Source organism: Rhinolophus hipposideros (assembly GCF_964194185.1).
Source record: "Rhinolophus hipposideros genome assembly, chromosome: 3".
In the NCBI taxonomy this organism is placed as follows: domain Eukaryota; kingdom Metazoa; phylum Chordata; class Mammalia; order Chiroptera; family Rhinolophidae; genus Rhinolophus; species Rhinolophus hipposideros.
In genome coordinates, this window is record NC_138049.1 from 25,348,305 (window position 1) to 25,362,519 (window position 14,215).

Consider the following 14,215-nt stretch of genomic DNA (forward strand, 5'->3'; position numbering starts at 1 on the left):
GACTTTAAATACCTGAGTAACTTAGAAAATGAATTTATGTTCATTAATTTCATCAACTCTGTCCATTTTATTAAAATGTTTATATATGCTACTGATAAGGTAATTTATTTCAAATGACTTAATATGGCTGTTAATATAACAGAGAATTCTTACTAATCCATTAAGAGATTTACAGTATTGACAAATTTTCCATTTCCTATCTATCATTATATTCTTTTCTCTCAATGTAGTAGACAATTGCTTTTGCCCCTGGGAAACTTTTTCAATCTACTGTTATTATCTGTATGACATATGGAATAAGTAGCAAAAATGAACAAGAGAAATAGGCAGAAGGATGTAGGGAGAATAAAAGACATTACTAACAGTCAACACTAAAGTTTGAAAATGCAGCCCAGTCATTATGTTGCATTGTATTAAATTACGGGCTAAAGTAAGACTATGTTTTACTTACTCAACCAGCTTACAGTAGGAAGTGGCTACAGAGAACATAGTTTATTATTTTGATCATTATGGAGTTTAAGTAAAAGTAAAGAAAAAGTCGTCTAATATACTAAAATCCTCTTCATTCATTCCAATCATTCATTTAATATTTACTTAGTATATATATATGTGTCTAGGTAGTTTGTATTGATCCCCTATGTATCTTCTGGCACATAATTGACACTCAAGTATTTCCTGAAGCAAAAAAGGAAAGGAGTGAAGAGAAGAACTTGTTCTGGACTTTGAAAGACAGAAAAGAGAAGGGGGGAGGAAGGAAAACTGGCAAAACATGAAGATGACAGAATAATAAAAATATAATTGGAATGTATTAGAGGGATTACATAGTATGGTGAGAAATATAATTAGAAAGTAATACATATTATATTGAATCTTAAAAGCAAGATTAAAAGTTCAGACTCTAACCTGAAGGTAATGGCTGCCTTTTAAAGGTTTCTGAGATGACATGATAAAGATGACAATTTAACTGTACTGATCTGTAAATTAAAACTGGTATGTAACTCGTATGGTTAATGGTCAGAGTAGGTAAAGAGCATCACAGGAGTGTCTGATCATGAGTTCCAAAAAGAGAAAGACTGTTAGGAGACAACAGTAATATCTGTATTAGATGAGAAAGACCTAAAAAGATGGAAGCAATAGAAAAAAATGTACTCTATTGCAGGAACACGGTATGTCTGTACATTTACTTCAGTTTCTTCTAAAGATCCCTTAGTAAAGTAATATAATTTTATGTACAGTTCTTCACATTTGAAAAAATTTTATACCTCTGTGTATCCTACACACACACACACACACACACACACACGCACACACTCAGAGTTATTGCCTTTTAAAGGTAATTCTTCTGATTTTATTTTCTAACTAATAATTACTGGTACCTACATGGTATTCATTTTTGAATATTTATTTTTACTTATCTTATTGAACTCATTTTTAATAGGTTTAAAGTTGATGTTCTTGGATTAGAACATTTGACAATCATATGAAGTATGTACAAATAATGATAAAATTTCCTACATAAAAAATATTTATGTTCTACTTTGTTTTCTTCTATTACTACTGGCTACAATTTTTAGACCATACTGATTAACAGTGGTGATAGTAATAATTCTCATCTTGTTCCCCGTGTCTTTGATGGGACCACTGATGCATTTCAGGTCAAGGACTAACAAAATCAGATTTGCATTATGGAAAGCTCTCCCCTGAAGCAGTATTGAAAAAAATCAATGGAAGGATGGAAAGAGCTTAGAGATCAGTTAGGACATTACTGCAATAATCCATGGTGGAGGTACTAAATGAATGCTTATCTAAGGTAGTGGGGCTAGAAGGACATGGTCCAGATTTCAGAGATATGGGTGAGGAGGAATTAATAAACTTAAAGTCCAGTTGAATTTAGGGATGCAGAGAGACAAGAAAACTAGGAATGACTTCCCAGGTCTCTAGTCTGGCCCATCATGCAATCAACTGAGCAGGTTAGGAATACTGGAAGAAAAGCAAGACATCTATTCGGATCACACAGGAAAGGCAATTGGATAAATGGGTCAAGCATCACTAGCATATCATTAAATAACACCTTCAAGGGGAAGATGCAGATGTTTAATAATAGGAGACAGCAGAACTTCAAGTGGAAGTTCTAGATGTCTAATAATAGAACAGGAACAGAATTTACTAGTAGGGAAATAAGACAGTGGAGTTAAATGAGCTTTGAAAATAGAGAAAAGAACTGACTGACAATCTAAAAAACAGTGAATAGTGGAAACAGAGGCCTGGATGAGGGAGCCAGTGAGAAAATTAGGAACCCCCAGGAAAGAGGGAAAATAGAGATAGAACATAAATATTTTGAGGGGATAGAGATGGAAGAAGATATTCGTTCTTGTCTATGTTTACAGTAAAGTAGGAGGAAAGGTCAAATGTCAAGAGTGTTAATGATATTATAGATGGTTGAGAAAAGATACTGTGGAGAATGGACTAGAAAATCAAAAAGACTCATGGCAAGTTGAGGAGGATCAAGAACGCAAATACAGTTTTTTTAAAAAGTAGTTAGTAGTGTGTCCAGTCAACATTTTTGCTTGGTTTTAGAAGTAATGCTCTGCAATCCAGAGCAAGGCAAAGCAGTAGAAGAGTGAGTGATTCTGGAATGGGAGCTCAGAGGCAGAGGTACCCACGGCTCAGGTGTCGATAATTCTGGAAGCTGTCACTGCAAGGGCTGTCCGTGGAGGGCAGAGGGCAGTAGACACAGACTGAGCACATCCATTTTAGGAGCACACGGAGATTCTACAGAGCTGCGTCTGGGGAATGTTTTATGGCTGGGGCAAAACAAGGAGCTGTTATATAATTTTAAGCTAAAAATTATACAATTATGAAAGCATCAAAGAGGAAACAACAGAGACTAATGCCTGAGGACACTGGATGCTTCTGGCACATGTTCTTTTTAAGTTTAAAGCTAGTCTGTGTGACAGATGCAGAAAACATCACCTCAGATATGAAGCGCACAGAACACAGATATCCTAACTACTAATAATGCTAGCCCTCTTCTAACATCTAATTTTCCAGCCTCATACTGAGAAATTTAAAATATGTTATCTACCATCAACCTCTAAATCTGATGTCTAAGATTGTGGGAATAAGGATTTGAATCAAAAGATAAGCTGAATTTTAAACGATACCTAATTTTTTTTTTTTTACTAAAACATCAACAAAGCTAATGACACTTTAAAAGCACATCTAAAACACTAGTTTAAATCAGAATCAAATCTAAGCACCTTCCACCAAACAATATGAAAATATACAAAATTTGTTCTACCCTATTTGAAGTGTATTGTAAAGATGCCTACATCTTCTTAGCATAGATAGACTAGGATCCAGTAAGGATTACATTTACCAAGCATTTTGGGAGTCCCAGAAGAAAAATTCTTACATGCAGTGTAACTACAACTATGAAACATGAGCACACATACATAAAACAAATGGAAGAGTGGTGACTTTTGGGAAGAAGGGAGCAGGTAAGATCTTGGAGGGAGCATGACGGGGCTCCTGGGATGCTGGCAGCGGTCTGTATCTAAACCTGAGTGATGGGTACATGAGTACGGTCGCTTCTTGATAACTTACTGATCTGTACACTTCAAATCTGTGCACTTTCCAACAGGAGTGTTATGCTTTTTAATTAAAAAGTTTCTAAAAAAAAAGGACTGAAAAGAAACATGAATATGGTATAAAAAAAGTTTCTCGCTGGAGTGGTGAGAATCTTTCTTCTTTTTTTATATGTAATTTCCCAATTTTATCATGGGGGAAAAAAGATAAATTTTATTAAACATAGAGAGGTGCTATCTTGGAAATGAACTAATAATTTCTACTTTAAAAGACAACGGGTCCCAAAAGGAATATGTAATAATATGTAAACCAGTACCCAGCTTATAAATGCTAGACTAAGTATCAGTGAGAGACTAAATATTGTGAGAATAAAGAATAAATATGCCAATTTGAAACAGCAGTTGATACTGCAGAGCGAAAGTCAAGAATTCTAAAAATACATTAATACGGAAAATCCCAATTATACAAATGGCTATATTACAGGTCAAGAATCAAAAACCTAAAAAGTAGAAAAAGAGGATCCAATTTAGAAATAATAAGGATAAGAGAGAAAGGAGAAAATGCCAGGACTGTACAAATCATGATCAGAGGGGGGAAAAAAATCAAAGAACAATTTTCTGAAGTGAAAGATAACTTCAGTCTGGTTAACAAGAGGGCATAGAGATTTTCTTAGCAATTATTCTTAAAGAATGACCCCAGACACTTATTTGTCAAGTCTCAAACCTTTAAAGATAAGATCTTACTTTCTGTCAAGAAGAAAGGAGGTGTAATACAAGAATGCCTTTGGATCTCATTTTTTCAGATCTCTAAGAAGGGAGAAGCTAAAAAGAAAAAAGAATTATAAATACAAGAACTCAGATAAATCTCCTCCTTTTAAGACAGATAATATATTAAGACACAGAGCCCTAACGTAACATTAGCAAAGTCCTACAGCTGTTGAGATCACCATAAGAGACAAGTTTTTAAAAGCAGACTGAAAGGTACTTACTTTCTAAAAAGTGACAGAAAGATACTTGCTAAGAAAATAAATTATAAACAAAGGGTGAAATTAAATTCACATACAGTCAGTAGACTTGACCACATATTGTGAGAATAAAGGATAAATATGCCCAAAATAAACTAATAACTATACCAACAAAGTTAATGTGTTAGAGTTTTAAATAGCTACAAATTCTTTGTGGAGTCTCTTGCTCACTCTTTGAATCTGGCTGGCCTTGTGACTTGCTTCGCTTCAGAGGGGATGTTGTGTGACATCCAAGTCTAGCCCTTAAGGTAACCCTGCTGCTTTTGCTCTCTTAGAAATCTACAACAGCTGAGTGAAGAAGCCTGGGCTCATCTGGAGATACATAGCTCAGAAGACAACTGGCACTATATTCTAGACATGTGAGTGAGACCATCTTAGACCACCCAACCCTAGTTAAGCCACCTGATGACTGGAGCCACAGGAGTGAACCTAGGTGAGACCAAGAAAAGAACCACTTAGCTAAGCCCAGCCCAAGTTACTGACTCACAGAATTGTGAATGAAGGAAATTGTTGTTTAAGTCACCAAGTTGCAGGGGAGTTTGTTATATAGCAATAAGTGACTGAAATGAAATAAGTGAGAGAAAAAGAGGGAGATACGCGTATACCAAGAACTTGATTCTTATCTCCTCTAGAAAGGAGGAGTTTAATGTTTCTTGGTAAAAGATAATAAATGATTTATATAAACAATACAAATGTTTGTGTTAAAATGTGTTGTTAGATATGTGAAAAATATATTGGTTAAAATCACCATCTTAGATTGAAAAAGAAAATTTAAAGTTCACAACAGAATATAAATAAAATGGAGAAAAAAATAAATTCTTAAAGATAAATTTATAGGGAGAATAGTACAAATTCATCTCTGAAAATATATGGAAAGTAACTAAATCCTACAATTAGGACTTTGTACATTTATCACTTTTAATGTCTTTTAATTTGGATGTTTTAGACCATTTATATTTAATGTAATTGTTGAAATGGTTAAATTTAAAAGTTTCTCCATATACGATCATGTCATCTGAGAACAGAGATAATTTTACTTCTTCCTTTCCAATTTAGATGGCTTTTATTTCTTTTTCTTGACTAATTGCTCTGGATGGGACTTCCAATAGTACTATGTTGAACAGAAATGATGAAAGCAAGCATCTTTGTCTTATTCCTGATCTTGAGGAAAACTTCCCATCTTTCACCATTGAGTATGATATGGGCTGTGGGTGTTTCTTATGTGATCTTTATTATTATCATGAATGGGAGAAAATACTTGCAAATTATATATATGATTAGAGGTTAATATCCAAAATAATAATGAATTTGTACAACTCAACAGCAAAAAAGCAATCCGATTAAAAAATGGGCAAGAGATTGGAACAGTCATTTTTCCAAAGAAGACATACAGAGAGCCAACAGGTACATGAAAAGATGCTCAACGTCACTAATCACCATAGAAATGCAAACCAAAACCACAATGAGCTATCACCTCACACCTCTTAGAATGGCTGTTATCAAAAAGACAAGAAATAACAAGTGTTGGCGTGGAGGTGGAGAAAAAGGAACACTTGTGCACTGTTGGTGAGAATGTAAATTGGTGCAGCCACTATGGAAAACAGTATAGAGATTCCTCAAAAAATTAAAAATAGAACTACCATATGATCCAACAATTCCACTTGTGGGTATTTATTCAAAGAAATCAAAAACATGAATTCAAAAATATAGATCCACCCCCATGCTCACTGCAGCATAAGTTACAATAGCTAAGTGTCCATCAATGGATGAATGGACAAAGAAAATGTGACACACACACACACACACACACACACACACAAGGAGTATTATTTGGTTATGAAACAGAAAGAAATCTTGCCATTTGTGATAACATGGGTGGACCTTGAGGGCATTATGCTATATGAAATAAGTCAAGACACAGAAAGACAAATACTGTATGATCTCACCTATATGTGAAATCTAAAACAAAACAAAGCAAAACAAAACAACAAGCTCTCATGGTTGCTAGACGTGAGGGGTTGGGGGTGGAAAAATGGGTGAAGGGGGTCAAAAGGTACAAACTTCCAGTTAATAAAATAACTAAGTCATGGGGCTGTAATGCACAGCACTGTGACTATAGATAGTAATACTGTATTGCATATTTCAAAGTTGCTGATAGAGTAAATCTTTTAAAAAGTCCTCACAAGAAAAAAAAAGTTTTTGTAACAATATGTGGTGACAGATGTTAACTACTTATTGTGGTGTTCATTTCACAATATATACTAATATCCAATCAATATCTTATGTACCTGAAACTAACATGTCAAATATACCTCAGTAAAAAAATAGTTTCTATCATTTTTTTTTCCTGTTTTTAAATCTTCAAAAGCTTTACAATGCAATTACAAAGAAAAGCAAACACAGTAGGGTCTACAAGGCAATTTGACCCCTTCCTAATTCCTATCACTCTTCCTATTTACTAGGCTCCAGCCACACCGACCTTCTTTCTGTTGCTTAATCATACCAAATCCACTACCAACTCAAAGACTTGACATTTGTTGTTTCCTCTGAGAAAAACATTCTTCCCTTGGATTTTTGGATGCCTGGCTCCATATTATCATACAGTTTTTCAGCTCATATTTCACTCTCTCAGAGATCCTTCCCCAGATCATTCAGGCAAAAGTATCCCTTCCCCCATCATTCTCTACAAAATTGCTCTAATTCTGAATAGCATTTACTACTATATGAAATCATCTTGTTTCTTATTACTTGACTTCTCCCACAATGCGTAAGCCAGCCCCATGAGAGGAAGAACACAGTCTGTTTTATTTGCTGCTTTTTTCTTAGTGCGTAGAACAATGCCTAGCACTTAGTAGGCAACTGACCAATATTTATAAATGATATGACCATATCATATAATAAGTGAATGCATGTTTTCCCAAAGCATCATTTGCTTCCCTCTATTTTAGCATTTATCACACTACACTGTAATTTCCTGTCACACAGCTATAGATCAAAAAATAAGACAAAATGAAAGAACGAATTAATGAATGTCAAAAGAGCATTAATAGAAATAACTATGTAATAATTTCAAAAGACTAAAAATAAATTAATAATAAAAGATACATTAAATAACAAAAACTCTTTATACTTCATTTGTGCATCCTAAAATGCATAGCAAAAAAATTATGTAAAGAAAAATTGACTAACACTGAATAGGGCAAAACATAGAATTTAGTCAATAATCTCAACACTTCATTTTTTAAAACATGACAAGTAAACAAACATACTTTCTTAAATTCTACGGTTGAATAATATATATCATAAAGAAGGATAAAATAATTGTTTTCATTCTCAGGTACTACCCAGGCTCCCTCCCATCACAGGGTCTGTAACATAATGTTAGGTTTGCCTGTTTGCGATCTATCTTCCTTTTGTCCCTTCATACAGGGAACACCTACTCATTCATCAGATCTCAGACGAGACACATATCCTTCCAGATTTCTTAAGTAGGTCACGTATCTATCCTGATTAGGAACTCTTGAGGAGCAATGTACTTCTCCGTCATAGGTTTATCACCTATGAGTGTCCATTTACACTCATTTGTGAGATTCTTTGATGTAACAGTAGACTAAGCATTATGAAGGCGGGGCCCGTGTTTATTTTCATTCCTCACCGAATCCCCACTACTTAGCACAAGGTCTGACATATGAAAATACCTATGGAAAGAATAAATGAATGAGAGGGAATGGTCTTGTTTCTAAGGTCTCTCCTAATCCCAAGATTATGTCCTACCATGAATTAAATCAGGGGAGATTTGTAGCACAATTGGACTGTACATTATGCCATTAAACCTGCTGCTTATTTAGAGCTCAAAGAGCCCCGCTTTTCTACTCCTATTTGCTCTCAATAGCAACTATTTCCTTAGTACAAATGGAATTTGGTTATTGAACTGGAAGAGATGGTGGCAGTCACCAGTCTACACACAAAATACATGGCCTTGTAATAAAATCTCTTATTATTTAAGGATACGTAAAATCTAATTAATAAATCCTCTGTAAACAACCTTGCTTTTAATAAGGTGCTCTATGAGTGGAGGATTTTAAAAACTATTGGAACTCCTTAGACCAGGGTGAGCAACTGCCATGACTGAGGAAGTTGAGGAGGCATGTGTGCTGCCTCAGGCCACAGTCTGGACTCACAGAATATAGGTTAACGGAAATATATGACAGGGAAGTATTTATTTAGGGTCTTTTGTTTGTATCGCCATGTTCTAATAAGTACAACTTTTTCTTTATTTTTATTTTTTTAACCTGGGATAGCAAACAGGTATGATTCTTTTATTAAAAATCACCTATAATAAATGTATTTCTCAGGAAAGAAACTAGTTCATTTGAAGCACACTGTATATTTACGTTGAAGAAAATGCCATTTCATCCATCACTATTTCAGTTTATTCTCTTCTTAGATGCTATTAAGTCATCTTTTTTTTTATTAAGTCATTTTAAACAATTATTCTAATGTTAATTAGACTATTCTAATATCTAATGAGAATAGTTTAAACTCAGGATTGTATCTTGGGTTCCTAAAATAAAAAAGACATGTATTCATTTAAATTTAAGAACACAGTAATGAGCAACGGGATTTGCTTTTTGTCTAACTTCTAAAATTTGTCATAAAAGCATAATTTCTTAATCAGACTCATAATTTCCACATATTATGTTGTTTCATAGATATGTTAGTGTTTTCACATAGTCCGTGTTATAAAGTGCCTTATCACTCAACATATTCTAGTGTTTCTGACCTGAGTTTCCAAAACCAAAACAGCTTTGAGCAAAACCTAAATATTTAAACTCTCAAGTCCTCAAGAAAATAAAAAGGGGGAAATACAAAGTTTTTAAATTAAAACAGTAGCCATTCTCCTTTACTTTGTCCCCCATCTGAAGCCTCTCTTTCAACACAGGGTGTGGAGATGATGGTGACAGTCCTGAGAGGGAAATGACGTGTCCATTATCTCAACTGCTTAGTGGCACCGCTGAATCTAGAACTACACACTCTTGATTCCCACCAACCTCTGAGGACAATCCTTCCCCATTCCATTCTTCTCTTGTTACCCTTTCCATTGAGAGAGGTCTACTCAAAGCCTTCAACATGTTAGGCACACTACTTCTGGGGAAGGTTCCTTTTCCTCTCAGAAAAGTCAAGTCTTTCAAGAGGAAAGAGGTATGTTCAGTTTCCGATAACTTTTCTCCGAGTATTTCAAATGCTCAAGTTTTACAGCAAACGAGATCAGGATGATGACTTGGTTCTTTCACAAAGGCAACAATTTTGTTCATAAAAGCAACAAGAACTATTTGGGGACTGTCCAGGCAGGAAAAACATCAGGAGATCAACATCCGTTACCTGAGTAGGACTCTGAAGACTTAAATCCAAACCACATGTAAACTCTGTATGATGCTCCACTGTTTCAAGAAGAGGGTCAGGCTTTGAAAAATCCCAGAACCTGTGAATACAAACAAAAAGGAGCGATTGAAGTGTTAAAACCACCAGAAATTTTATCTAAGAAAAAAATAGATATTTAACATAGCCATGTTTTTATCAAAATAGGTTCAACCGATTCATAAAGGCAGAGCCCCACTACCGATCTACATTAAAAATCTAGTAAAGAAAACAATGTAGTCCAGTCAACAAACAATGGAATCATTAATCAATCTACCCTTATTAAAGAGTATTATATTTCCATTCGTATACCTTGTAGGAGGGAAACTTAACAAGTTTTAGTTAATTTTTTTTTGGTCTCATATTGCACAAGGACATTTGAGATTCTCATCTCACTAGGCTTTTATAGCAATCTCTAAAAGCATTTATGGGTATAAAATATGAATACTGGAATATATGAGCTCTAATATTTTATGATTTTAAATACTACTTCATTTCTCAATGACTGACATGAAAAGACCTTAGGTTTAATCTACATTTCAACAGCAATTCAAATGCTTTAAAAAGAATCAGTTCTCTTTATGAAAACCTCCATAATTCTGAATCTTTTTTTTTTTTTTTGAGGCACAGCCTGTCTTATAGATTCCATGTCAATGTAATTTCTAAAGTAAAGAAAAACTGAACGGTGTTTTACTGGGCCAATGTTAAGTATTCTATTTATCCTCTATGGACTGGGAGTGGTAATATTTACCATAATGTATCTGATTTCTACTACATAGAGAAGAATTTGGCCCTATTTTCAATACACAAAAGAGTACTTTATTTCTAAAGCTTTATTCGCTCATCATCTTGCTTATCTGACTCTACACACACCAGAAAAATGGTACATTCAGAATCATAGAGTCATACTCCAATTCAGACTCCCTAATGATGTACAACATGGAGCACACTGAAGGGTTAGTGGATCTCTTTGAAAGAGAGTAAATACACAAAACCAACAGTCAGTTTGTTTAACCTGGTGGTATTATTCTCCTAACAAATACAGAGTCGGTCTTATTAAGTTTGAAAAGGTTTGTTGCTATGGATAATCCAATGTGGTACCAGAGAAACAATGGACGGCTCATTTATCAGTTCTCTGAAATCTACAAAATATTTAAGGAGAGTGATTTTATTTTTGAAAATTTGCCTGTTCAAACAAATGAGGGAACAAGCTGCAATCCTTCTGATAAATCATACTAGTGGTCTCCACTGCTTTTGCATGTTTGTTCCTTTGGGTCTAGAGACAGTGAATTGTACTGCAATCTAATTTTCTAGATCTTGATAATGTTTATGTAAGCAAAAGTAAATATGTAATTGTGTAATTTCATTTCTAAAACATGGTTATTCACTGATTTGTAATATTTGAAACACTAATCAAATGATTTTGTAAAAATCCACTATGTTCCAAAAAATATTCAAAATGGTTTTTAAAAATACATATTTAACATGGCAAAAAAATTAGTTAAAGGAAAAGGAAGGGTGGGAGAGTAAAGTCAGACCTGCAATATTTATCAACAAAATTTTATTCCATGAAGTTATATATGCTTGACTGGGGAGGACTTCTCACGATACGAAGCTTTTCAGTAGCCAAAGGAAGGGAGACAGAATCAGGCCCCGAGTTCAGTGTCTACAACCAAATCACTCTTGGTAACCTCAGAAGGAAATTCACCCTTGCAAGTTCATGGAAAATAAACCCTATGCTTACATAATAAAAAGCATCCAAAACATGTCTTACTGAAACACAGAGATGCTATTTCCTGGGTGGCACCCCAAAGAGCAGTTGGGTAGAATCATTCTATGGGAAGGTCAATTTCACCCAGGATTCAGCTCTCTGACTTCATTTGGGATTTAGATTTTATGTCAGTGGAATGGATAGGCTAAATCCTCTTTAGTCAAACCATAAAAATTGGTTTCCTTCATAACTTTTCAAGGATAATAAAACCAACAGGGATTCATTTAAACCCCCTGACAAGTTCCTGGGATGCATGCTGTTTTTATTATTTTGTTGTTTTGAGCCAGTTAAGGATAAGGCTGCACGGAAGACAAGACAGGTGGACCTTAGGAAAATTAGGATGCTCAGCAAGGGCACATGTGTGAAACCATTCAACTTTAGCTTGGAAGTACAATAAGGGAAGTCACACATGCAGGAAGGCTGAGAGTCTATTCAACGAGGCAATCTGAAACGGCTCTAACTCATGTCTTAATGTCAGCCAAGGCCCCATGTTGCCATGTAGCAGCCTACCCGTCTGTCTCCTGGTACCTGCCCCTAAAGAAAGGAGAGTCTGTGAGACAGATCCTTTCAGGGACTTTGTTTCACCTTTGTGTTTGCACCTCATGTCTCCCTGTTTGGCCCCGGAGGATGGCTGGTCAGCCAATGACGAGTAAGATTTCCCACGGGGGTGGGGGGAGAGGGAGCAAGGGACAACTCAAGCCAGGCGCAGTCAGAGGGGAAAAACAGCAGAACCCATGGGGTTGATAGAGGTGGGCACCCCCACCTTCCCCAGGCTAAGGAGAGCCTCTGCCTCTGTGGCTGCATTCCTTCCCACAACCTGCAGGGGAAGAGACTCAATGATGTGCTCTCCATCTATTCATATGCATAAAATTTTGTCCCTTGGGGAAGTACATACATCCTGAGACTTACAGTTCTGCTGCCTGCAGGCAAGGGTGATTGGCTTGAATCAGTTTCCTATTATGATGTATAGGTTCACAGATCTTGAGATTGACAATCTTTATCTCCTTTACTTCCTCACCTAACTAATAAAAGCTAATGCGTAGGCCGTAGCCCGATTAGGGCACTCCGTCCTTAAGGTTGCAGGTCCCTTGGCCCTGCTTAAACTCTATTCATGGCTACTGTCTTCTCTTAACCCTGTGCAGCCTCCTCGCTCCCCACAACCCTCTTAGCGTGGGACGCGACAGCCCCACACGGTTCACACCAGAGTCACCGCCATCATAATTTTTAACCTCGAAAAAATCATCAAGTACTTATTCAAATTTTACAAAGAAGTAATCAAATAAAATGTATGCTAAAACTCAAAGGATACTATTAGATGAAGGAAGGGTTGATCTAGTGAATGACAATAAACGCACTATTAGCTATTATACCGTTTCACAGCTCTGACAGAAATCATGTACTAAACAAAGTGTATATTATGGTGCCAAAATTATGAGAGGTTCATTTCCCGTAGAATGGCTGACTAGGTAACTAGATTAACATTCTTACTGAGAACAACTACAATTGCTAGATAAAATATGAAAACAAACAACCACCACAAAACTTCCTAGAAGTATCAGTGAGGAACACTTCAGATAAAAACTAAGTGAAGTCTGAAACCAAGACAAGTAAATGGAACAACAAAGTCTGCTTTTGCCCTGGAAAGATTTGCTAGATAAGGAGAATCGAAGCCTCAATTTTCTTCACCTCAAGGGGATCAGGAGTCAGTAAAATAAGAATAAATTAATATTAATATTTATAATTTTAAAATAATTCACAGTAAACTAAAATATCTTATCAAAAAAATCAAGTTAGATACAGTAAAATTGCACAAGGTAAACAGTTGAGAAAACCAAAAGCGAAGTAATGTGTCTATAACTGTAATTTATTTTTTAATCACTAATAGCTTTTTTAATAACAAAATAAATGTATGGGGGTGGCCTGTTAGCTCAGTTGATTAGAGCACAGTGCTTTTAACAAGGTTGCCGGCTGGATCCCTACATGGGCCAGTGAACTCTGCCCTCCACAACTAGATTGAAACAACCCCTTGACTTGGTGCTGATGGGGCCTGGAAAACCACACTTAAAAACAAAAGGAAAAAGAAATGTATGTATTTCTTTCCTCATTCCCACTCTTTAATGGCAACCATTGTTAACAGTTTGATGTGTACAGTTCCAGATTTTTCTATGCATCTCCGTTAGAGCCCCACCAGGAAGCAGTGAATTGTAAGGAGGAAGTGACGGGGAAAAGTGAGAAGTTCACCAGGTTTTCTCACATTCGCAGTGAAGGAAATGGACAAGGTCTCTCCTTGCAATCTTCTTCTGGACTCAAGGGTCCCCTAACTTCTGAGGGCCTTCATGTACCTACCATCCAAGTAACATGAGCTCTTTTTTACTGGGAGAAGTCAGTCTACATATATCCTTAAGTGCTCAAAT

The 14,215-nt window shown here is 35.7% G+C and overlaps 1 protein-coding gene across 1 annotated transcript in view; it reads right to left on the reverse strand.

Moving 5' to 3' along the window:
- PEX7 (peroxisomal biogenesis factor 7) overlaps positions 1-14,215 on the reverse strand; it is a 74,302-nt gene that overhangs the window by 9,960 nt on the left and 50,127 nt on the right. The window contains exon 9 of the mRNA XM_081039642.1: positions 9,995-10,094. Within this exon, the coding sequence (XP_080895768.1) occupies positions 9,995-10,094 (100 nt within the window). The remainder of the gene's footprint in view (positions 1-9,994; positions 10,095-14,215) is intronic.